The sequence below is a fragment of the Trichoderma breve genome, chromosome 1 (genome assembly GCF_028502605.1).
Source record: "Trichoderma breve strain T069 chromosome 1, whole genome shotgun sequence".
Lineage (NCBI taxonomy): Eukaryota > Fungi > Ascomycota > Sordariomycetes > Hypocreales > Hypocreaceae > Trichoderma > Trichoderma breve.
In genome coordinates, this window is record NC_079232.1 from 5,185,576 (window position 1) to 5,209,904 (window position 24,329).

General features: G+C 51.1%; 7 protein-coding genes across 7 annotated transcripts; 4 read left to right on the plus strand and 3 right to left on the minus strand.

Annotated features, from left to right (window-relative positions):
- Positions 1-603: 603 nt before the first annotated feature.
- Positions 604-1,041, plus strand: T069G_01537 (uncharacterized protein; the record flags this gene model as incomplete). Its single annotated transcript, XM_056168747.1, has 1 exon — positions 604-1,041. One exon carries the CDS (start codon positions 604-606, stop codon positions 1,039-1,041), a length of 438 nt encoding a protein of 145 aa, XP_056034063.1.
- Positions 1,042-1,161: 120 nt separating this feature from the next.
- Positions 1,162-3,535, plus strand: T069G_01538 (actin domain-containing protein; the record flags this gene model as incomplete). Its single annotated transcript, XM_056168748.1, has 3 exons — positions 1,162-1,423; positions 1,510-3,415; positions 3,490-3,535. 3 exons carry the CDS (start codon positions 1,162-1,164, stop codon positions 3,533-3,535), a joined length of 2,214 nt encoding a protein of 737 aa, XP_056034064.1.
- A 754-nt stretch (positions 3,536-4,289) lies between these two features.
- Positions 4,290-6,420, minus strand: T069G_01539 (matE domain-containing protein; the record flags this gene model as incomplete). The annotated part of the gene is made up of 4 exons (XM_056168749.1): positions 4,290-4,377; positions 4,458-4,786; positions 4,858-5,645; positions 5,712-6,420. 4 exons carry the CDS (start codon positions 6,418-6,420, stop codon positions 4,290-4,292), a joined length of 1,914 nt encoding a protein of 637 aa, XP_056034065.1.
- Positions 6,421-8,810: 2,390 nt separating this feature from the next.
- Positions 8,811-10,720, minus strand: T069G_01540 (tyrosyl-DNA phosphodiesterase domain-containing protein; the record flags this gene model as incomplete). Its single annotated transcript, XM_056168750.1, has 3 exons — positions 8,811-9,253; positions 9,406-10,174; positions 10,367-10,720. 3 exons carry the CDS (start codon positions 10,718-10,720, stop codon positions 8,811-8,813), a joined length of 1,566 nt encoding a protein of 521 aa, XP_056034066.1.
- Positions 10,721-11,510: 790 nt separating this feature from the next.
- On the plus strand, positions 11,511-13,750 carry T069G_01541 (thioredoxin domain-containing protein; the record flags this gene model as incomplete). The annotated part of the gene is made up of 4 exons (XM_056168751.1): positions 11,511-11,716; positions 11,785-12,001; positions 12,056-13,324; positions 13,406-13,750. 4 exons carry the CDS (start codon positions 11,511-11,513, stop codon positions 13,748-13,750), a joined length of 2,037 nt encoding a protein of 678 aa, XP_056034067.1.
- A 442-nt stretch (positions 13,751-14,192) lies between these two features.
- Positions 14,193-17,492, minus strand: T069G_01542 (PLD-like domain-containing protein; the record flags this gene model as incomplete). The annotated part of the gene is made up of 9 exons (XM_056168752.1): positions 14,193-15,683; positions 15,751-15,853; positions 15,910-16,233; positions 16,288-16,387; positions 16,445-16,564; positions 16,619-16,642; positions 16,705-16,966; positions 17,027-17,211; positions 17,282-17,492. 9 exons carry the CDS (start codon positions 17,490-17,492, stop codon positions 14,193-14,195), a joined length of 2,820 nt encoding a protein of 939 aa, XP_056034068.1.
- Positions 17,493-22,932: 5,440 nt separating this feature from the next.
- T069G_01543 (acetyltransferase (GNAT) family domain-containing protein) lies at positions 22,933-23,566 on the plus strand (the record flags this gene model as incomplete). Its single annotated transcript, XM_056168753.1, has 2 exons — positions 22,933-23,346; positions 23,420-23,566. 2 exons carry the CDS (start codon positions 22,933-22,935, stop codon positions 23,564-23,566), a joined length of 561 nt encoding a protein of 186 aa, XP_056034069.1.
- Between the last annotated feature and the right edge of the window lie 763 nt (positions 23,567-24,329).

Below are 24,329 nucleotides of genomic sequence, written 5' to 3' on the forward strand. Positions count from 1 at the left end.
GGAGAGGGAACCATCAATAACGAGGCAAATGATGTCGCAAACAGGATACTGCGTACGCGGCAACGGATATTTCTTCTTTTCTCTTTAGCTTTGGGATCCGTATTTCTGCTCTTTTAGTAATTCTAATCGAGGGGAGGGAGAGGCTTTCATGCCTTGTCCTTTCAGAATAAAACTCCATGACTTGGACTCTCTTCGTGCGTTCCCGTGATCAACTCGAACCTGTTAAACCTTTAGAAACCCTTTTATGGCTATGAGTCTGTGCATGTATAAGAGGTATACCAACATCTGAAGCAGTGTAATTCATTGCAGAGGGCGAGAGATTTATACAGTTGTCAATGGCCTGGCTGAGTGTAAAAGAGTCAGAGAGGCGGCTGGCCATGGACCTGGCAGCTGGCAGCAACAACTACAAGAGTAAGAGAGCGTTTGTGTGTTTTTTTTCTCCCTTTTACAAACGAGCACTCCGATCTCATCTTCCTTTTCTTCAAATATTCCCCTTTTCTCCATCTCCTCGATTTTTTTCATTTCTTGGTTATTTGCGCCGGCTATTGTCATCTGTGAAATGCCATAGTATATCGAAGAGAACGAAAGACGACGACATAGACGATGGACACTTCACGAAGCATACCAGGAAATATTGCGAGTGTAAGCAGTGCAGGCAATTCTCGCCTTGGAACCTGTGACCAAATCGCCTCTAGGACTCCTAGAAAGCAGCAGCAGATGCACGCCAAAGTTGTGCCTGAATCTCAGCTTGAGACTCATCGAGACGGCGGCATCCAGAGCGTGTCTCGTAGCACTGGCAAGACTGCACAGTACACCGCCACAGCACTTCCCACCAGCAGCGCCACACCCACGCCTACGCCACACCGCTACGGTTTGCGCGCGCGAAGAGCATCTCGAGGCTCGTTTTCGACTCCCTCGCGTTGTCGTCGCACGGCTCCTCAGCAACACGCCCAGCATCTCTCGACGCCCACCAAGACGAGCGGCAGCGGCGCAGCGGCAATTCGCACGGGCTCTCCGCTCAGCTACCACATCGGCCACTAGAAGCGCGATTCTTTGCGGCAGCGGCGGCAGAATTACCCCAGCAGCAGGGCGAATAATAAAAGTCACAGCAGCAACTCTGCGAATACTACCGGCAGCAACAACAACAACAGTCTGCTCGCAATGGCCAGCGGGGGGAAATGGCGCGAGGAGCAGATCCTCATCATCTGCCCCGGCAGCAGAACCACCATGGCCCAGCTGGGCTGCGGCGAGCTGTCGCCTCCGGCTCATCGCATCCCAACGAGGATGTTCAGGGACGACGAGGATCCCCAGCAGTGGCGGCCGTATTACACGTACAAGCGCACCAGGATCATTGACGGCGTGGAGAATGAGGAGTGGGTGGAGGATGTAGACGAAGACAAGGATGCCGTATGGCCAATTGAGGGTATGTCAGATGGAAGAACAAAGTTTGAAAGGAAGTATAAAGAGAGAGAGAGAGAGAGATCATGGGCTAATGTTTTGTATTTGCAGGTGGCCGCATCGTTCAGATGGACGCCTTCCTCGCCTTCCTCGACCACGTCCACGGCCTACTCACCACGACATACCACAACACCCCCATCATGCTCATGGCATCCCCCCAGTGGACGCGGCCCGACTGCGAGACCATTGCGCGCTACATCTTCGAGAAGACAAAGACGCCCGCGCTCTGCCTGATTCACAGCGGCATCGCAACCCAGTACGGTCTCAAGTGGCCCAACATGACCGTCATCGACATTGGCTACGAAAAGGTCGACGTCACGGCCATCCACGACGGGCGTGTCATCAACCACATGGATCTGGGCAGCCCGCAACCCGACCGACACATCAGTGGAGGAGAGGTCTTTACGCAGAAACTACAGGAGCTGTTGAAGAGCAAAAACTTTAACCACGACATGGCGGAGCAGTTGAAGAAGAGCGGCATTTGTGAGGTGCTGCCTTATGCCCCCACTCAGAAGGCTCTCGTGGAGCTTCCTGTCGAGTCTTCTTCCAACGCATCACAGTCCCAGTCGCGCCCAGCAGGAGGCGCAGCGACAGAACAGAATGCTCCCGCAGCAGATTCAACGGCACCAGCTCCCACAGACGTACCACGGATTAACGAGCCGTCCGATGTCGTCATGGAGGAGAACGAAGGCGCCGACACCAACATTGATGACGATGGCGTCCTAGATGTCGCTAGCATCGTCACCAGCGGCCAGACTAAGGAGTTCCTTGCCAAGAAGGAAAAGGAGAAGGAGAAGGGTAAGCCTGGACGAAAATCCAACAAGGAGAAAGAAGCCGAGGCGGCAGCCCAAGCAAGGCCCGTTCGACAGCCCAATTCGAAGAAGATGCGCAACACGTTCTCATACGAGGAGATTGTCATGGAGGAAGTCCACAAAGAGGTGCCTGCGCCGGCTCCCGTATCTGTGCCTATCCAAATGCAGGGCGTGGAGGGCAGCAACGGCGGAGAGGCTCCCGCACCAGAGCCGATACCAGAGCCCGCATCAGAACCCGCACCACAAGGAACGGAGGCAGATGCAGATGCCAAGCCCCCAGTTCCTGTAGGGACTGACGACGTACCTCCTTCAGAACCCCTTGTCAAGACTGAGGAAACAAAAGTCAATGGTGATGGCAATGGCAACGAAACTACCGCGGACTCTAAGCCGGCCGAGGTCGTCAACGGGAACCAAACCACCGTCGACACTGACAACGCCGAGCCCCCTGAGCTCCGGCCCAAGCGAATCCGCCGCGACATCGAGATCGGCCTGGAGCGCTTCCTCTTTGCAGACCGCAACGAAATCGACCGCATTGTCGAAACGATCTATCGCACCATTCAGGGTGTCGAGGACATGTACATGCGCCCAGCCTGCTGGGACAACCTCGTCTTCGTCGGCAACGGCTCGCGGCTGCGCGGCCTCAAGGACAACATTCTGCAGACGCTCAACGCGCGCCACCTCATCTCGCCGTCCACGGCCACCATGTTCACGTCGGAGCTACCGTCCAACGTCGCCACGCCAGCCGGCACCGGCTCGCAGACGCCCATCGGCTCCTTCAACGGAGCGCCGCACCAGCTGTCCAGCGGCGGCGGTGTCAACCCGCTCCTCCAGGCCGCCACGACGGCAGCCACCTTTGGCATCCCCGGCAGAGACACGATCCAGGTCGCAACGGGATCGACGCCCATGGTCGGCTCTGAGGCCGCCGGTCCCGCCAGCGGCCACCACTTCCACAGCCAGACGCCCACCAGCATCAAGACTATCGCTCTGCCTACATATCTGAGCGAGTGGAGCAAGAACGGCTTCGAAGAGGCCATGTTCTTGGGAGCCCAGGTGGCTGCGAGAATAGCCTTTTGTCTGCACTCCAACATGGATGCTCAGGCCATCGAGGCACAAAAGTCAATGAGCCTGAGCAGAGTCGACTACAAGTGAGTTTGATGTCCAGTTTGAACCACCGTTCCGATGTATATACATGTTATACTAACCCTCTCTCTTTCAACAGCGAACACGGCCCCAAGGGCATCCGAACACATTCCATGCTCAGCTGAACCAAGTAAATCACCAGTTCGCATAGAATTTTAGGATGCTAAACGGGGTTTCCTCTTTTAATGTGCAATTTAATCCCTCGCGCTTTCGTTGTTTTCGAATAAGGACACTGCCCGAGTTTCTTTTACTCTTTCTCTATCTCTCAGAATCTTCCATGTTATCTGGAGTTTTAACGGACGGGCACGGAGGGCGTGTCAGATGAAATGTGACTGTTGAAGAAAAAAAGAACACACTGGTGGAGGATTGGACTGCTTTCCGCGGCTTTTAGGGGTTAGATAAATGTCCAGAGAATATTTTATTTGCCCAAACATATAGGAGAACGAGAGATACCATGAAATGCTCCAAATCGTAAAAAAAAATTCAAGTCTCTTTTTGATGCCGTAACTACCTGGTACCTATAACATGCCTATGAAAATGAAATACATGGAGGAATGCTGCCCGCCTCCTTGAAAATATTCAGAACTATCCAGATAATACTGTCTTCTTCATGGCTCTCCTGCAGCTACTCGTCTCTTTTTGTTACCTGCGGATGACCCTCAACTCATTCACACGCTTCTTTTCCGCTGCTTCTCAACCTTATGGATAATGAAGCAAAACTTCTCCTCGCACTATAAATTCGGCGTTGCTGCTTTCTGAGTCGCCAACGCGGCCGGATGCACTGTCGTTTCCCCTCCAATCTGGATATGACGCCTTTCTGCCTGTAGTTCCATAAAAGGAGGACCTGGGATGAGTAAACGCACGCCTTTTGCGCGACTTCTAGCCCGCTGCATTTCTGGCGGCAGCCTCTCGAGCTGCTTGGTGCCAGTCCGTCTTCAGCAGGTAAGTATATTCGATCGAAGAGACCCTATCATCAGAGTTAGTCAAAAAGGGCTTGCCACTTCATCATCACTGCTTTAGCAGGGAGTTGATTCGATTTGAACATACAGTATCAAGCCCACGGTGACGCCGGCCCATAGACCCTGCAGTTTCCAGCCGAGTCCAAAAGCCAATGAGAGCGAAATGGGCAGCGAGACGACGTAGTATGAGATTAGGTTGACTGGTCCGCCTATGCTCTGTTTGCCGATACCACGGAGCAATCCATGCGCACCGGCGCTCATGCAGTCGAATACCTGCATGACGGCGACAACAGGCAAAATGCTGGCCACGATGGAGATGACCCCCTCATCATCCGTGAAGAGCAGCGGTAGGTGGAATCGAAGACTGCTGTAAATGGCAAAGTTGAGGAGTCCGAGTATGCAGTGTGTCACAAAAGTCTAGGATCCATGTTAGTAAAGGCTCGCTTTTGCTTTGTTCCCTGCTTGTTCGTTATAGGAGCGGAACGTACCACTTTGCCAGTAACTCTGGCCGCGTCGACAAGCCCAGCGCCTATCAGGTTGGCAACGCGAGTAGACGCGGCAATCGACATGGGGAAGGGAATCTGGTATGAGATGGAGGCAATTGTCGAAACGACGCTCTGGGCGGCGAGATAGTCGGATCCGAAGCGGCTGGCCAATAGCGTCAGGATCTCGAAAGCGAGCCACTCGGCTTCGACCATGATCATGCCGGGGAGCGCCAGCCGGATCATTACCCACCAGTTGGTAAGTGCTCGCTTGCTGAATCCGCCCCAGCACTCGCGGCCGTTGACGAACCGGACATAGCAGAATAGGAGAACGGGCAAGATGTTCTCAGTAATGGCCACGGCAATGGGCGCGCCAACAAAGCCGTACTCGAGCTTCCAGACGAGCAACCAGGTAAGGAAGACGTTGAAGGGAGCGGCGAAGAGCAGAACATAGGTGGTTGCCTGGAAGAGACCCTGCGACTGGGTGAAGCGCTTACCGCACTCAAACAGAATGACGCCGGGAATCGCAAAGATCATGACGCGAAGGTAGAGAGCAGCAAGTCGAGCAGACTCGGGGTCAGGCACCATGCGCTGTAAGATTGGTTCCGCGCCGAAGAGCCATAGGAAGATGACGGGCACGGAGAGGGTCAGCAGGAAGCATGCCATGCGCTGGCACTGTAAGCCAACGAGATGCTTGTGACCGGATCCATATGCTTGAGCGCAGAGGGTATCCAGACTTGTAGCCAAACCTTGAAAAGGGGCCAAGCAGGAGATGGCTTGCGACATGTTGGCCACTGGTGAAGTTCATTAGTTTCAATTTCTCATAATTTCGCCGGAGATCAATGGTTGTGACGACTTACATGATATAGCTCCCAGCTCTATGGTACCAATACGACCAACGGCAAAGATACCGGCCACATTGATCGAATATTGGAGAAAAAAGGTCACAATCAGCGGCCCACAGTACGACAGCACCGTCTTGGCCTCACGCTGCCATGTCGTGCGAATCCGTCCCGTTGTTATAGCCTCCTCCCACTGCTCATCTACGTCCTCGTCGCCCGCAGAGACGGATACCTGTCGATGTGTCCGTGTACCATAGTCGTGGTCGCTATCCCGGGAGAGCAGCGGCGCATCCTCTTCAGATTCTTCTTCATACTCATCGACGGGGACTTTGGTGCTAAAGATCTTTCGATACATTCGAGCGGGCAGCGATTGGCTCTTGTTGGCATGTTTCGGGGGCAGGACATGGTTGTCCCGCAGGAGGCTGCGCTCGGCATCGCGAGATTGCTTCCGCTCTAGAGGTGTCAAGATGGGCTCGTCCAGGGCGCTTGAGTTGAAAGCAGGCCGAGCTGCTCCGTATGCCACGCCGCTTGGCCGGCGATACATGAAGTGATGGCTATGATCAACGTCAATCTGGTCGTCCGCAGGGTCGAAATCGTCATCGGTGCACTCTGCAATGTCTTGAGCCAGAACTTGCTCCGCTAGAGGAGATCCAGAGCGGAACGAGGACGAAAAGGCTGGGTGGTCATGGCCAGAAGGCCCAGAGTTACCAGCGGCGGCGGGACTCATGGTGATGTAGTTGTCTCTCTCACGGGGAGAGAGGGAGCTCGAGATATTTGATCTACTCGCTCAAGTGTTGTGGCTTGAGGGTTGAGAGGGCGCCACCATTAAAACACCTGATATATCGGCTCGGCCTCTGACTTATATAACAGCCCTCTCTTTATTCTCTTTTCCGACTTCCTTCCTCGATCCGAACAGCGTCGTTGGGTGGTGTATCTGCAGGGAGATCGATCGACAAGGCGTAGATGTGGCGCTCTTTTTAAGAAAAGGGGAGAAATCTTGCCCAACCTATGTCAAGGCCTCGTGTTGAACCAAAGAACAAGCCAATTGCTCCCAGGAGTCACACAGAGAAAAGCTCTTCGGCTAACTCTGCCCTCTCAAATCGGCGTGCGCCAGATGGCAGCACGAGACACCGATGGAGAGAAGAGAGACGAGATCGAGTCCTCCGCAAATGGCTTTGGGCGAAGTAGACGGCGGGAGAGTTCGGTCGACCAGAAGGAGGGGAGTCGAGGAGGAAGTGGGAAGAGAAAAGATGAAGATCCAAGATGCGCAAGGAAGTTGCTGCAGCACCGAGTATCAGGTGCTAAGACAATATTAGTCGGACGCAATCCATGAACTAAGCATATTCGGATAGTGTGGTGCTCCGGGACGGCTTCAAAAGGCAAGGTATAAAAAACTAGCAGATTTGGAGGTGGCACAAAGAGGATACACAAACACAGTACCTTACGTGGACTCCATCGAACTAAGGTACTCCATACGACCTATCAGGTAGCATCGCCATGATGCTAAAAAGTATGAGTTACATGCTCCATCTTCTGCCATTACACATTGCAGTATTCAGGCATCTCATGCTCATCTCCAAATCCCCCCCGTTCAGACTGTTCGGAGTATAAGGTCCCGTGCTAGCTCCGATGGCCCTCCGTGTTTCTGTCCGGGGACGTTTGTTCAGCAAGGGGGGCGAATGTCTCTCTTTTCAATGCTATACTACTAATACTGGTTGGCACCTTCAAGCAAGATGAACTCATCAATCGTGCAATCCGCGTGCGCAATTCACGCCATATTCCACCATCCAGCCGTGGGCTAGTCAAGTCATGGAAAACCAAATAAAGACCAGCCCGCACGGCTGAACCGAGGGACAGGCAAGGGAAAATTAAAAATTTGTACAGCGCCAAGGATGAACCACCGCCGATGGCGCGGCCACCCCCCATCATGGGCTCTGCATTAGCAGCACGTCTGGTAATGGATCCCTGTCTCGGCCCGGTTTAGCGGACGTGGTGGCGTGGAAGGCCACCGTTCATCCACTGAAACTAGTTTTTACAGGCGCTGTATCTCACTGCTCTCACTGCACTCACTGCTTTTCACTACTCCGTACCGAGTAAAGATTCGAACCAGTCTCTTTTGGCCCCTCCACCATCTTCATCGCCGTTTTGTCGAATGTTGTCTCTCCCACGCTGATGATGCCGCTTTGGGTACGCCGAAGAATGAGGGGAATCCCCGCCTACAAGTCCAAGGCCCGCGCTTCCGTCCTCTTCTTCTCCAACTGGGCGCCGTGTTAGTTAGTCAGTCATGCTAGACTTGGACCCATATCCATGTGCTCTTCGGCGGTGACCAGATGCCATCGGAGTGCGATCTACGCAGTCCCAAAACAGTCAAAGGATGGAGAGCCGGAGTGAGGCGAATCAAGAAACGAGCCAGCTGTTGTTGGGCAGGCTTGCGCCAGAATCCACACGTCACGCTGTCTTGTCTTACAAGGATTGCGTCCGTATATGCAGACATCTACGCGTACTGTAGCAAAAGGCGCGCCTAGCTTGACGTTTCTGATATCATAATGGTTGCTCTGTAGAATGAATAGCCGTCAGCCCATGTTCACGATGGATTTAGCCAGACGCCCTGCCGGTAGCATCTCCCCGACTATGTATGTACAAACAATAGCCAGCCTCGTGGGAAGCAAGAATCCCTGTCTGCACATCACATCCTTCGCTCAAGCGTCCACACCACCTTGGCGTCTGTGCGGCATCGCCCAACTAAAAATACAACCCCCATCCCAGTGGTTGACAGCAGATCCTAACCCGACAGCAACGAGGTGTGGCCATTCCGTGCAACAATATTGGCCCCTTTGCCGCCTCACCGGCAAGCCACTGTATTATCGCCGGCGACGCCCATGCTTGTACTTTGATACGCGAGGTAACATCGGAATCCAACACCCGTCGAGTAACAGAGTGAGTGGTACGGAGTATTAGAGTGGCCCAGATCGTTCACTGCAAGCAAACAGCTTCTCCGTAGTCGCTGCGCTCACCCCGCATCCGCATCTGCGTCGGCCTCCGAATGCCGCTCTGTAGGTATCTGCGTCACAATTTAATCCCCAGCGGCCAAATGTCAAATCTCTCCCGTCTTGTCAACTAAGCAGTGTCGCTGGGAGTGTACGTCCACATGAAGCCTTTCCAATCAGGCTCGGAGTGGGCCGCAGTTGCAGCCCAAGGGACCTCGCCCTTCCCGTAGGCCTGCAGCGGCATGCTATATGGCATCCGAAGGCCAATGAGAGGCCTTTGTCCTTCTGTGAATGGCGATGCATCCGGGGTATCTGACTGGAACGAGCTCACCATGACCCCGTTTTCACTGAGCAGCCCCGGCCACACCAACACGCCAACCTCCCAGGAAGCGATTCGAACATCCCCGGTAGAATTGGGTGCCTCGCCCCACGCCTGTTTCGACATGTTTGCCGATGTTAGCAGGGCCCAGTCAATCGAATTGTTCTGGTTGAAGCGGGTATAAGTCTTGATGTGCGGGGCCGCACGGTTTCGCCCGCTATCGCCGCTAATAGTAGGCGGCTGTTCAAGAGGCCCTATTATCCAACGCTGTTAGTCCAAAACAGGCTCTCTCTCTTTTCTCCTGTAAATCTAGCCCAATACTCCATCATCTCATCATACAGAAATACAAGGTCATTGATTCGCTAAAAGTGATATCAAGAGGACAAAGATAGAGATGGGTATTTACCTGCTCCATTTGCATTGTCGTTGGCCCAGTGACGCAGCATCGGATGGAGATAGTGCAGCTGCCTGATATGCTGCGCCGACTTAATCTTGGTGTGAATCGATTGCCCCGAAGCGTATCCATCCAACGAGTTCCGGATCTCGTCTGCCGTGGGGAAGACGACCTTGAAGCTTGGCCACTTCGTATTCTGGCTCCGGGTTGTGGCCAGCGTGTCAAACAACGTCTTTTGCAGCCAATCGTCCTTGGCACCAAGAGTCGCAATAGAAGATATTTGAACCACGATTTGGGACTCTCCGGGCTCAACAGGCACACCTTGTAAACATTTCTTTAACGCAGTCCAACCCCAGGTCGGGTTACTTGGATCATACAAGTTGTGTCTGCCCGGAACACTGGCTATTAGGGTTGCCCGTATGCTGGAGAAGTCGAAATTGAGGAGACGATCTACGAGCTGTTTGCAAGTAACCCTATGGGAGTCATATTGCATCAAGTAGGTCAATAGATCCGCCTTGAACTTCGCCCCACTGCCGATGGAAAATTGCTCTGCTTGCTGGAGTCCGGTATCCAGTTCCGACATCCATGGGAGCTTTGGAGATCTCCAGACGGCGTTGGTCATGTTGGTCCAGTCTTTTGGAATCATGTTTGCTGTGTGGATGATGATTTGCGCGGTGTTGTCAGAGCGAAATAGTATCATCATCTTGGAGTGATGCGTCCCAAACATCTCAGGCATGGGCGCGCAATGCAGATGCACGTTGGGGTGTTGCAATGCGTGCTCCTAAATCAAAGTGAAGATGCAAGGCGACATCAGTCTCAATTCAACTATGCATTCAGAATGGTAGAATTCATTAAATTGTAAACGGGTAATGGGAAATAATGAGAATAAGTATCGAAAGAAAAGACAAGATGTAAAACTGCCAAGTGTATCTCTACATCCAGGGGAGCGCATCTTCAAGCAACGGCCACATACCGAAAGAACAACACGATTCAAATCATTTCTTTTCCAGAATCCGTGAACCACGTGTAACTGAACCGAATCTCTAACGTGCTGGTCAAAGGCATCCATTACGAAGGGGATGTCGTGAAGGAAGTTGAACTGCCAGCATTCGGTGATGGAGGGGTCACCCAGGATATCCTCCAGAGTCACGGTATCCTTATTCAATTCTTCTGGGACATCTCGAATTCTGGTGAGCTGCCATGGCGACTTTTGTACAACCTGACGAAACCTTTTTCGCGGAGGACTAATGGGCCGTGAGAGAGATGCCAAAGCTCCGAATTCATTGCCCTCGTCAAAACTGCGCTGACGCTTGCGCGAGGAGTCCATGATCCTAGGGTAAGGCTGCCAAAACCGACATTGGCTTGTTAGAGCTTTGTTTCCTTGGTGGCAGAGTGAAACGATGGAATTAATTGGGCTAGGGCGAAGATGCTGATGATGCATGAAAAGGAGAGAGAAAAGAGCGCTGGAGAGGAAAAGAGGGAGGGAAAGGGTTGTTCTATGCTACTGCTGTGGTTGCAGTTTCAAGTGCATCTCTCCTTCACTTTTGCCGTACCTTGATAGGTGAACATGTCGCATATACCAGGCAACAACCGTGCACCTGCATCCGGCCAAGAGCCAATCAGCAGACGCCGTCAAGTCTCAAGCCACACCGCGCGCCTCAGTGTGGCGCTAATTTCTTGCAAACGCAACCACTTCGTTTCATGCTCCGTATTTCCAATCTCCCTTTATCTGCTCCTCCAGTATTGCTACTGGTCAGTAGTACCTAATATATCAAACAACTATCTGGTATTATATCGTCCACGTCGAGGGCCTGCACTTGAGCCTTCACCTGGTCCTCGTCGCTGAACCACGAGCTCTCCAGGCACCGCTTGGGCTGCTCTGTCGCCACCAGCTCTGACAGACAGCATCCAGTCCCGCGCATGGATCAGCTCTGAACCCCGTCTCAGCACCCATTGCGTTACTCTTCGCAATTTGGCCTTTTTGCTTGTGGAGTTGTCCAAGATTACATCGCAGTCTTGATTCATCGATTCATTGATTCTCAGCCTGTCCCTGCTCTCTTCCCACCTGCATTCGCCATCTCCCAGCACCTTCAAGGTCCCTCACAAGTCAGCCCACCATGCGGCTGACGCCCTTTACTCTACTCTCTGGCCTTGCTGCCTTCGGGCTATTTGGCTCTTCGGCAGCGGCGGATGATAAAGACTCGACCGGCCCCACGAACACATATTTCGACTCTGTTGCGGTGCCTCCGTTAATAGATCTGACGCCTGACAACTGGGAGAAGGAGGTTGGCAAAAGCAAATGGCTTCTTGTCAAGCATTACAGGTACAGTGGCCCTTTACCTTCTCACATCACAGTCGCTGGGTTGAAGCTAACATATTACCTATATTTAGTCCGTACTGCCATCACTGCATTCATTACGCCCCGACCTTTCAGACAACATACGAATTCTACTATACGTCCAAGACTGAGGGAGCTGGCGAAGCGACCTTTACCGACTTGTACGATTTTAGATTTGGTGCAGTTAATTGCATCGCATACAGCGACCTTTGCGTTGAGAATGGTGTCAAGTTGTACCCTACCACGACTCTATATGAGGATGGCAAAGAGGTTAGAAGCGTGACAGGTGGTCAAAACATGACCTTCCTCTCTGGCCTGATTGAGGAAGCCTTGGAGAAGACAAAGCCCGGATCTCGGCCCAAGACTCTCGCATTGCCTGAGCCAGGCGATAAAGTGCGTCCAAAGTCTGAGCCAAAACGAGAGGAAGATGAAGAGGCAGCACCCAAAAGCGAAGCCGACGGGAAGAAGCTCGAGGCAGCGCCCAAGAACGAGGCTGATGGGAAGAAACTGGAGAAGAAGCCCAAGAAGCCTGTTGCTACACCAAACGAAGATGGAAAGTCAGTGGCACTCACAGCTGAGAACTTCCAGCGTCTAGTGACATTCACTTCAGATCCGTGGTTTATCAAGTTCTACGCGCCTTGGTGTCCCCACTGCCAAGACATGGCCCCTACCTGGGAGCAGGTAGCCAAGACCATGAAGGGTAAACTCAACATTGGAGAAGTCAATTGTGACAAGGAATCGCGATTGTGCAAAGACGTCGGTGCTCGAGCATTCCCTACTATTCTCTTCTTCAAGGGTGGCGAGCGCTCCGAGTATGAAGGCCTCCGAGGACTGGGCGACTTCATCCAGTATGCCGAAAAGGCTGTCGATCTTGCCAGCGGCGTTCCCGACGTGGATCTGGCATCATTCAAAGCCATCGAGCAGAAGGAGGATGTCATTTTTGTCTACTTTTATGACCACGCCACAACCTCGGAAGACTTTAAGGCTCTTGAGAGACTTCCCCTCAGCCTCATCGGACATGCTAAGCTCGTCAAGACCAAGGATCCCGCCATGTACGATCGGTTCAAGATTACTACTTGGCCGAGGTTTATGGTCTCGAGAGAGGGCCGTCCCACTTACTTCCCTCCCCTCACCCCCAACGCAATGAGAGATACCAATCAAGTCCTGGACTGGATGAGATCGGTCTGGCTCCCCCTAGTCCCTGAACTGCTGGTAACAAACGCGCGCCAGATCATGGACAACAAGGTTGTTGTGCTAGGTGTCTTGAACCGAGACGACCAAGAATCTTTCCAGGGTGCGCTCCGAGAGATGAAGAGCGCAGCAAACGAGTGGATGGACAGACAGATTCAAGAATTTCAGTTGGAGAGAAAGAAGCTGCGAGATGCGAAGCAGATGAGGATTGAAGAGGCCGAGGACCGGGACGACCAGCGGGCTCTGCGTGCCGCCAAGGCCATTCATGTCGACATGACCAACTCCGGACGGAGGGAAGTGGCATTTGCGTGGGTTGACGGTGTCTCTTGGCAGCGCTGGATCCGGACCACCTATGGTATTGACGTCAAGGATGGAGAAAGAGTCATTATCAACGACCAAGATGTAAGCTCTAAACCCTCATTTTTATGGCAAAGGATCTCCTTGCGTTGAGAAAACCGGTAACTAACCAATACGCGCGAGTAGAACCGAAAGTACTGGGACACTACCGTGACCGGCAACTACATTCTCGTCAGCCGCACGTCCATCCTGGAGACCCTCGACAAGGTCGTCTATACCCCCCAGGCCCTCAAGCCCAAGCTCACCATCTCCTCCTTTGAGAAGATCTTCTTCGACATCCGCCAGTCCTTCACCGAGCACCCTTACCTGTCCTTTGGCTGCATCGTTAGCATCGCCTTCGGAGTCTTCTCCTGGCTTCGTGGCCGAAACCGCCGTGGCCGCGGTCACTTCCGTCTCGAGGATTCCATCAGCATCAGGGACTTTAAGGACGGATTCCTTGGTGGTTCTAACGGCAACACCAAGGCCGACTAAGTGTATATCTACATATGGGAAAGCATGGCGATATCAGAATCTATCTTTTTCTATTTGGAGTTAATGGGAGGTGGGAGGTAACATGGGTTTGGCAAAAGGGTCAAATGGAGAAGACACACGAAGGCTTTTGATGAACCTTGACGATAGGGGTGGGTGGTGAACTTGGTAATTCGAAAGGAAGCTTGCCATAAAGCCTCTTCATCGTGCACCAACACCCATCATGGCTCTAGTGGATGTGGGCAGGCAAGCTTCCTATCCTTTCCCTCTGTGTGTATGTTCTTGTGGTTTTGGCAGTGTGCTTGCGATCTCATGTCTGCTATACGTATCAATTTTTAAGTAGTGGCTTTTGTTTAAATTTTGTCGTTACTACCTTACGTTAATAATGTTCATGGCCCGTCAAACATTCATGCAGTTATCAGATTCTCTCATATAACCGAGCCCCCTATGTGTACAATTCATCCGTGAGGCCATTCAGCGTCAGACCTTCCTCGGCAATGTCCTCGACGTCGATGAGGAACTGAAGAGGCATGTTGACGAGGTTGCCACGAATGCGGCCCAGCCAGTCCTTCAACTCCTCCACACCACCGGGGAACTCTTCGGGAACGACGTGTCCGTAAGGGACTTTGCCCTCCTCTCCGTCCTTGGGCTTCTTGTCGTCTCCCTTGGCGGTAGGGATGATGAAGTGCTTTGAGAAGAACTCGTCGTAGTCATCCCAGGTGCGCACGCGGTCGTCAGGAACGGGATGGAACGCACGGCTGAATACCTTCGTGTTTGTGTGTGCAACGTCTTCCCACAGGTTTAAAAAGTCAGGGCTCAGGGGGTCTTCCACGAGCCTGTCGGCAGACGAGCCCCAGTCGTAGTCGTTTGGTGCGTCGGTCACCGGCAGCCAGTTCTGAGTTGGCTGGTCCCATCGCTGGTCGGGGAGCAGGCCGAGGTGCTTGCGGAAGATTTGCCTTCGCAGGGAAGCGGCAAATTCACTGGCTGCGTACTGCTCGCCGTTCATGTAAGAGTCAAGAGTAGTTGGGCCCTCAATCACCACTGCAATCTCAGAGTCGTGAGTTCCCAGCTGGGAGCGATCGTTCAAATTGGCGGAGCCGCAGATGACGAGACGGTCATCGGCAATAAGGAGCTTTGTATGGATGTATAGCTGCTCGCTCACGAAGGCGTTGAACTCGTCTTCGGGGGCGCCGTTCCATGGAATGTGGGAAATGTTGGGGCCGTTCTTCATATAGGCGGCACTCACTGTATCTTGAGTGTCATCTGGGACGGATTGGGCTTGGCGTTGATATCTATCGTAGTTGGAAGAATCCTCATTGCGTCGACCGTAGCGGTCTTCATCGCCTCGGTCGTAGCGATCCCGACCATAGCGGTCCTCATCACCCCTGCCGTATCGGTCCTGATCATAGCGATCCTCTTCACCCCGGCTGTAGCGGTCCCGGTCATAGCGGTCTTCATCACCCCGGCTGTAGCGGTCATCTCGACTGTAGCGGTCTCGCTCATAATGCTCCTCATCGTCTCGACTGTATCGCTCCTCATTGACGTAGTCGTCGTGATATCTTCGCGCATCCTCATATGAGACGCCGGAGCGAGATTCTGCCTGCCGCAGGGTGCTGGATGTGTTGATGCGATCATAGTTTCGAAGGTTGTAGAAGCCGATGTACTCCCTTGGGTTCTCGATACCGGCGGCAACAAGCTTCTGAATAATGCTGTGTCCGCCCCTGCTGATGGAGTTGTACTGGAATTCCATGATGGCTCGTGTTCCGAGGGCGTCCTTGGACTTCAAGTCTCCAGCGAAAGCCGGGACGGCGGGCATCACTACCCACACCTTGAACGGCTGACCTTCTTCATATGCTCGAACGATACGGTCAACTATGGCGGCTCCAATCTTGTTAGACACGGGGCGCTGCTCGTCGCTGGTGGCCGTGATGAAAAACTTGATGGAACCGTCAGCACATGTTTTACGCTTGGCAGTCCGTCTGAACGCCGGGAGTTTAACGTACCTGGTTCTCTATGTAGACAAAGTGCCTGGCATTCGTTATAGCACTGACATAAGCATTTGCGATCGAGTGCTCTGTGGCGTGGCCAGACGACCACTTGGTGCAGCTAGAATGAAGTTTAGTGAGGTTGGACTTTGCAATTCTCAGATTATTTCGCCATACCTTCGTGTAAGCTGAATGCGAGCACCTCCCCGGCCACTGCGTCGGTCGTAGCTGCGTTCGTCATCGTATTCTTCAGAACGATGGGAACGATGAGAATGATGAGATCGATGACCTTCTGACAAACCAAGATTTCCCATTTCATCAGCAAGAGAATCGGTGAAGCGACTAAGCATGCCGCGGCCACCCCTCCGCCCTTCGTACTCTTGCTCTTCAGATCCCTCTTGTTCATATCCCCGCTGCGATGAACCATAATTTCCGGGCATGTTAAGTCTTACATACTTTCCGGGGTCCTTTTCGTTATACTTGGCATCATACATGAAGTTCCTTGTTTATGTTAGCCAAGGGAGGATTAATGAAGTTAGGGGGCTGTCTGTGTACCATCTATCGACAAAGTGAGATACAAGATCAGACACGATGGGGCCGTTCATGGACAAGGCGACATCGGACCAGCCCATTCTTGAGCTCTTGGTTCGATCCACTATGCATGTTATTAGCACTTTAAGACTCTTGCTCCAGAAGTGAAGGAGACCCTTACGCTGATTCTGATCCCAGTTTCCAACATCAGCAAAGTCGAAAATTCGGGCATTGTTGTAGTCCTGGCCGGGGAAGATGATGTTATCGACATTTCCAGGGTGAGCATCTGCAATTGGATGGGCTGCACTTCCGTGTTAGCTGGACTTTTTGACCACGTTACAGTATAAATACTCACAATTGGTATCCCATCGTCCGAAGCCTAGTTGAATCAGTTAGCCACTAGATAATGTTGAAACGACCCGAGTCGGACGGAAGTCATACACAGATCAAGACCACCCATGAAAACCAAATTACGGTCGACAACAAGGAGCTTTTCATGATGAGCCCAGTAGAGAACAACATCGTCTGCTGCACCGTAGATTGCCTTTAGAGTGTCCTTGGACATGGTTGCCAAGTTAAAGTTTGTCAAATTCTTGAAGGAGTTGCCAATTTCCGAAGCAATGTCGTATCCAGCCGGGGCGTGATCAGGATGACGGAATACGCTGATGTTGGGGTGTAGCTTCTCAAGGGCATGCTTTGTGTGCTGTACGTATTATCAATGAGCCACCAAAGTACTTTTCACATGGTGCTATGAAGGACATACCGCAGAGTCAAGCGTGAGAGCTGCCTCTACTTCTTTGTACACAATGACATGGACCTTGACTCCACGCTCGGCGGCAGCCTTAAGCATAGCGTCAAGGCGATACTGCTCGTTGCGAGAAGGAGGGCGACGTAGGTAGAGCTCAGGGCTCAACCACCAATCGAGGATATATATGCTCTCCTGTGCCCCTGTGTAGAGAAGTGTTAATGATGATTGCACTCGAGTGAGACGCTTCGATGGAAGCAGGAAGAAGCTTACTTTGTAGAGCCTCGGACACGGCCCAAAAGTAGGAGCAGCCATCGACGAACCACTTGATGTTGCCGGATGAAGGAGCTGCAAAGGACTGGAATCTGTTGGCACTGTGTTCTTCAGGGTGAAGCTCATCGCACTGATAGCCCGAGTGCGAATGAGAGTGCCTTTCCTCCTCTCCGCCTCCGAAGAAGGCTTCGACCTTGCCGAAGAGACCCATGATGCGGCTTTATAGACGGCCAGCCGTACAACGTGTTGCAGGCACCAGTAGAAAAGAAAGAATGAGTAGAGGATGCAAAAAGAGCTACAGGGCAGACTGAAATCACGAATGGCAGCTGAGAGAGTTGAGAGTTGAGAGTTTATGCTTGACAAAGGGGTCGAAGAGGGGTGGCTCGGAGCTGTCAGAAATGCATGTCGCGTGTTTGCCGGCGGACTGCATGACCACGGCATCGTATCACAGCCGCCGACAGCCATAGCTTAGCCCCGTTCTTTGTGGCCTCAGTGGATCGAAGCCATTATGCACGCAAGCACAGCCACTGGCCGTCAGTTTGTGCTTTGTCCGAATGGAGACGGGACGCCAGTTGATCAGTTCTGCTGCCAGCATAGTGAAGAGTGTCTATTGGTGAGCTGATTGGCCAGTAGCTTGGAGGGGAGGGGAGCGTCCAAGGCATCTCGATAGAGCCATAAATTTCGAGTTGGAGTCCTTGTTCTTTGAAGATGCTAGGGTGCTGGGATTGTGGATGTGAGTGTGAATGTGAAACCCCCCACTAACAGTTGAAGCTGAGCTGGAGCTCCGAGTCAGATATGCGGGGTCCGGACAATGGAGCGAATCCCCTGGTCGATTGTCGTCACCGGCTTCGAAGCTTCAACGACAGCAGCCGGGGTCACCCTGGAGCGACATTAATCATAGCGACCAGTATGAGTATGAGCACGGATATGACGGACCTTTTGCTGCGTAACACTCTTTCAAACGGAGAAGTAAGTAATACAGAGTGGCCTAACAGCTCCGAACGCGGGCGGCACAAGGGACAAACTGACCAACCAAAGAATCCCTGTTAGACGTTGCTTAGCTTTTGTGATGCAGCAAAGTTCGTTGGATTCGAATTTGCCTGAAACAGCATTGACATTGACGTCGATTGCTTCATAGTTGTGATTTGATTAACTGCATTTTCAAATATAGAAAGGAAATGTAGCTGCAGAAACTAAAGTTGGGCGATCAGGTACTATCTACCTAGTACTATCTTATCTCTGGGTGCTTTCCTCGACCTTCCTCTAGGTACTATCGCTACTTTCTTCTACCATATCAATTTCCAATTACCAGATAGTACCTAGGTACTCGGCTGATTAGTCGTCATTGAGCAATCTTCGGCCATCTACATACTTCACCGCCTAGATAAATCCATGATGCCGGCACAAGTGAATAAGTGAATAGAGGCCAAAGATTCTAGTTCCTTGGAGCAACAAAGAACAACTCCGCTGCAGACAGTTCTATTCCTCTATCTCAGGTACTCAATCAAGACCAAGTACGGCTATCCGGGATGATCCTCGATATTTTGATCACATGAAAACGCCTACGAAATGCAGTGGCCAGAGACTACAGCGTTGGACACATGGTAACCCACACAGCAGGGATTGTAACTCACATCAGGGCAAACTCGATGAAATGCAACGAACTTGGACACCGCGTGGGAATCCATGTCTCACATTATTAATAGGACACGGTACCTAACGGGCAAACGGCATACAATGGAGTGGGCACAGACGCACCCCTAAACTTTGTTGACCATGTGGTAAGTCGTTGTTTTCTGAGGCCCTAGAATCTTCTGTCTCTTGACGGGTATCTGTACTGATAATGCAGACACCCGGCCGGCTTCAGTAAATGAATAGTAGAAGCAAGCACCCGGCTTGAGTGAATGGATAGAGCTGGAACTATATAGCCACAACTCGGAAGCTAGATGGCTACATTTCTCCTACTTCAAGTTAAGTCCTCATATAATGCCTTCACAAGCCTGACTTGTAATAACAGGCTAACAGTTGGAAGTGTACAATATTGTACCGAAAGGGATCTTGTGTCTGGCCTCGACGCTCAGCAATGTCACAACTAAGGGGCCAATCTCCCCTAGCCAGCCGATTGGGTGTGAGTGACTTGTCTGGCTGATCAGCCAGGATGAGCTGGTTACCGAAGACATGGTCATCCACGAGAGCACCGGCGCAAGTAGCAGCAATAACTCTCATTCACCGTCGACGAACCTGAGTCCATCAAAGCAACATCCGAGGCCACGACAGATCCGTCTTAGATCGAGGTCGCGGACATGTCTACGCTTAAAACTTTCACATACGCAAAGGAGGACTCAAATGTCATCACCAAATACGCGAAACAAATGTTTTCAACGAGCGTACAAGCGCGATGTGACGAAATACGTGTATGAAGGAAAGATTCGCTATTTCGGCAACAACCAACGCCATAGCGAGTAACCGCATACACAAAAAATGAGGCAAAGGATGGTATAATGTGGGTGTACTTCTGCTTTCTCTGGAAACTATTCGGACAACGCGCGTGCTCGAAACAATCATGATTCAAAGATGCCGTGAGACTACAATCGTGGATGAAGGACGATGCCCCGGGGGGCAGTATCCCAGCAGACATGACAACAATCCTCCAAGTAGTGACCAGAACTGGGTACCAGAATCACCGCGAATGGTAAAGGCAGATGGAGAATACATGCCGCGCAAACATCTGTCGGATAGCAGGGGACCCGGATATTCTCGTACCATTAATACAGCTGGACTTGTGGCAGTGGTGGGAGCTCGGACGGTACTTGCACATGCCCTGATTGTACCAACGTTCTCTGCCCTCGATGTGGTATAACTGACCATTCGGCAACGCTATCTGCTGCTATCTCTGCTTTCTTCTAATATCTGCTGCTATAAACACTGCGACAATTGGAGGCAGCTTGTGTGGGTTACCGGAATCCCATTGATGTCGAATCTATAAGATATTCTTCCCCCATTGCGGCTTATTTGGCCTAAATTTTGTCTTGAAATGCTATTTCTGTCGTCTATCAAAGTCGACTATATGGAGGGACTATGGAGAGACGACTACGATCCTTCAGAGGCATGGACAATATTTGCTGATGGCCATAAAATCCAAGGAATCCTTTCTAATAGTTTTCTCTAAGAGCAAAAGAGCTCTCTGGATCTACAGAGGCTCAAAAAGATTTACATGGATGAGAACGTCAAATCGGGGTAACTGAACCCCTTTCTTGTGGGATCAGTCAGCAAGCAGGTAGAATGGTCTTCCAGCTTTGGGAAAAGGATAATATCTGTGATCATGCGCATTATTTCACTTAGACGACGCTGAGATCGCGGCTTCTGCTGTCAGATGGCAGCGTCTGTTTCCCAGCGGCTGATCTGTTGCCCATGATAATCTCAACAGAAGAACTCAACTTCGATATTAGCTGTAGGGCTGTTGTTTTGAAACTTGGTCATGACGCGGCACACATTTTCATTTTGGCAGCGGCCGACGTGCCTCAACCCTGATGTTATTGCACCATCAGAACGACTCGGACAGTTGGTCTGGTTAACTGCCACCAACCCAATTTTGGCTACAACTTTTGACCTTTGCTTTCTACTACATGTACAAATCCATATTATCACCCACAACAAAGTCTCTATGATCAGGAGGGGTTAGCATTTGGTCTCCATCGCAGTGTCGGGACAAGTAAACCGAAGACATCGACAAACCCGATCAGGACTACCTAAGTCACGAACTACAGAAGTAGAGTCCATAAAACTTCGCTGAAACTTTCCCATGGTTTGGATTGGGACCACCACCGCCACAGGCCATGTTCCGCTGCACGACAGGTAACAGAAAGCAGAAGAAGTACTTGGTGGAGGATATAGTAGGTTATACTAGAAGAAGAACAGAATAGTAGCGACTACCAGGAAAAGTAGCAGATAGTAGCAATTAGTAAAGAAGATAGTAGCAGATACTTAAAGAACCAGGTAGCCTTTGCAAACGCCATTGATGCCTTTACCGTAAATATTCTTCATGTTCGAATATAAAATCTTGGGAATTTTCCAGTCAAATGTACTTTTCTTTAGCAGTGAGGTCAGCCCTCCCTGTTGAATCCAGTCGAGTTTGGACCATAAATCTCGAAAAGAGGGCCTTAGACTGAACCTCAACTAAAGCAAGATTCGCTGCTGTATTCCACACGAGGTCGGAGTATATGGCCTCTTTTAAGTAGGAGCCCATAAGAAATCTACTCGTATGGTTTGAATAGAAAACAATCTGCGAAATCTCATCTTTATCATAGATAATTAAGAAATATGGTTTATTAAAAACCTTTGGATTTTTTAAGGTGAAATAGACTTTCTTTATTTTGATAAAGGGATTGTCTCGTAGGCGTTTCTCGAATGTGTAAAAGGTAGATTGGCCAATGAGAGCAACAACTGGTGCTGATCGAAGTATTGAATAATTTAAGGCAAGAGAAAGCTCTTTAAGCGCAGCCCATTTTTCATTTTGATTGTGAGATCATCTCGGAGGCGTTTCTCAAACGTATATTAGAGGGCAGATTGGCCAGCGAGAATGACTATTATAGCATATGCACAAGCTGGACACCTACTGTAAGCAGATCGTCTTTACCGGCCCGTCGGAGCAGCCGTTGCCACTGCTGTTCAGTCATTGTCTGTGAAGCTCGATAGTTCGCCAGTGCCTTTGACATCTTGTCCATGGTTTTGCCAAAGATGTTGTCCACAGTAGTGTAAATAATCTTGATGTTGCGACAGTCATAGACAACAAAGATTCCTTCCCTGTATGCGCTGAAATTTATTGTCGGGTCCCGTCTGGTCCCTTCAAATTCACGCTTAGAGGGCAATACCGGGCTCTCTACCCGCTGAGTCGTCACAAACGGCAAGGGCGTGTGTGTTCTAGCGCTATACGCTTTACAGTACAGTACTATAGCCTCCCAGGGGCGCCCTGCAAGCCGCACCGTTGCTAAGGCCGCAGACAACCTTAGCTCTCAACTGACGTACTGTCTCATGCAAGGTACTGAAATTTCGTCGAGGGCGCCAATGTTCAATTATTGCCTCCATCAAAGCCGATAACGGGCACCGCGTCAAATCGCTCATAGACCAATTCGATTTCCAGGCATATACGAGTACCATCTATAGCGACTCGATACACTACCCAGCCCATCGATTTGTCTTTTAGCTGCTGCCAAGCTTGTCAATTCCGGTGTTTACACAGCCCGGCGAGACGACAACAGTGACATCAGACGCTGGGTGAGTGAAGTCTTTCGAGGCCTCCGTTGAGATGAGCTGCTGCGGCTCACAATGTTATTCCCATTTCGTCACATCTCAATTTATTGGAGATTGTCTTTTGTTTTGTGTTCAGGAGAAGCAAAGTTTTAGCTTTTCCACTGCATGAAATTTAACGCTGACAATATAGCCTGTCTAGTTTTTGCATTTTCAACGCCCATAGTTTACAGGGCGTCGATTCTCCGTCAGCCTGAGCGGAAACACAGACGTCTGGTATTTGTATCACACTATCTGCCAGCACATCCCCCTTGCAGAGATCACAGACGTTGTTATTGTTTGCGTTTCTCGTTTCATTCCTTTGAACATCAACTTCCTTCCTTCATTACCTGCTTTTCAACAAGATGCCTGCTCCCGGTGTCGTCGTCCCCTTCGACATTTCACTGCACTCGCATCTCACTCCTTACCTGGCTGCGATTCACGCATCCTGCATCACTCACGACCACACAATAGCCACATTTCTTCTACCACTATCACATGAAAAGCTGTTATCCTGGTGGAAAGAGCGGATTGCAGAAACAAACGATGGGAGACGATTGATGCTGCTCCTGGTGAGCGAGCTGGATCCAAGCGGCCGAATCAAAGGGCCGGAGCTCATAGGCGTCGTCATGCTATGGATGCCGTACTCAGAGACGGGGTCATTTCGAGGCTATGTAGAGAAGCTGCTCATCCACAAGCATCACCGGGGGAAAGGCGGCGCGAGGGCACTGATGAGTGCGTTGGAAGCAGAGGCCCTGAATCGAGGCCGGACATTGCTGGTAAGTCGCATTGATGAGTTTTGAGCCTGTTGATGCGAAGAAACCAGCCTTATGCTAACGCTTCCTCTCGTAGCTGTTGGATACGGAGAGCGGCAACCAGGCAGAAGCAGTCTTTAGTAGGCTGGGATATATCGAGCTGGGTAAGGTTCCGGGATACGGCATGAGTCCTGCGGGAGGATTGAAGGATGGCACGTTTTTCTACAAGACTCTTGAGCTGTGACCTGAAAATATCTATTTGGCGGACCAAGGCGTGTGCTACTGAATAATGGTAATACAGCTTCAATGCTTGGAGGCTGGACCGGCGGTGATACAAGTACCCGTGGCGCAGTTGGAGGAACAAAGGCAAACCAGCAAATGGCGAGTGTCCAAGGTCGCATCCTGATGCCACGTGCGTGCTGCCATCTATGCGACTGCATACAGGCTAATGCGAGATGATTGCGTAGCTGGTGAGATATTGACTTGGCAGCGGCTGAGATTTTTGCCCTCTCTGGGGGGCCTCGGTGAGAGAAACAAGAAAGTATAGGATGTTATGAGAAAAATAGAATTTGAGAACGGAGTAGCATGGGGGATTTTTCTTTTTAAGCTTGAAATATTATTTTTGACGCCATTTGTATGCATAAAAAGGGAAAATGTATGCATGATAATAGATTCACAGATAAACACATCTTCTTCCTTACCGTGAAAACAATGACTAGAACTCATGTAATACCCTTCAACTTTTACCAACAATTCCAAGCAACATATCCTTCATTCTCCGCTGAGAATCACAAATCCTCGCAACGAGGCGGAGGAAAACAACAAGCTTACTTGCTGGCACAACACGCTTCTTTCTACGGCAGCGAGCTATCAAAAGTTCCGAAAACGCCCACCTTCGGAGGACGCCGCGGTTTAGTTGATCCCTGTCTACGCAAAAAGGCACTTGCACCGAAACAATGAATCAAATCGCAAATCCAACGTCGTATTATCACTTATTAGGTAGTGCT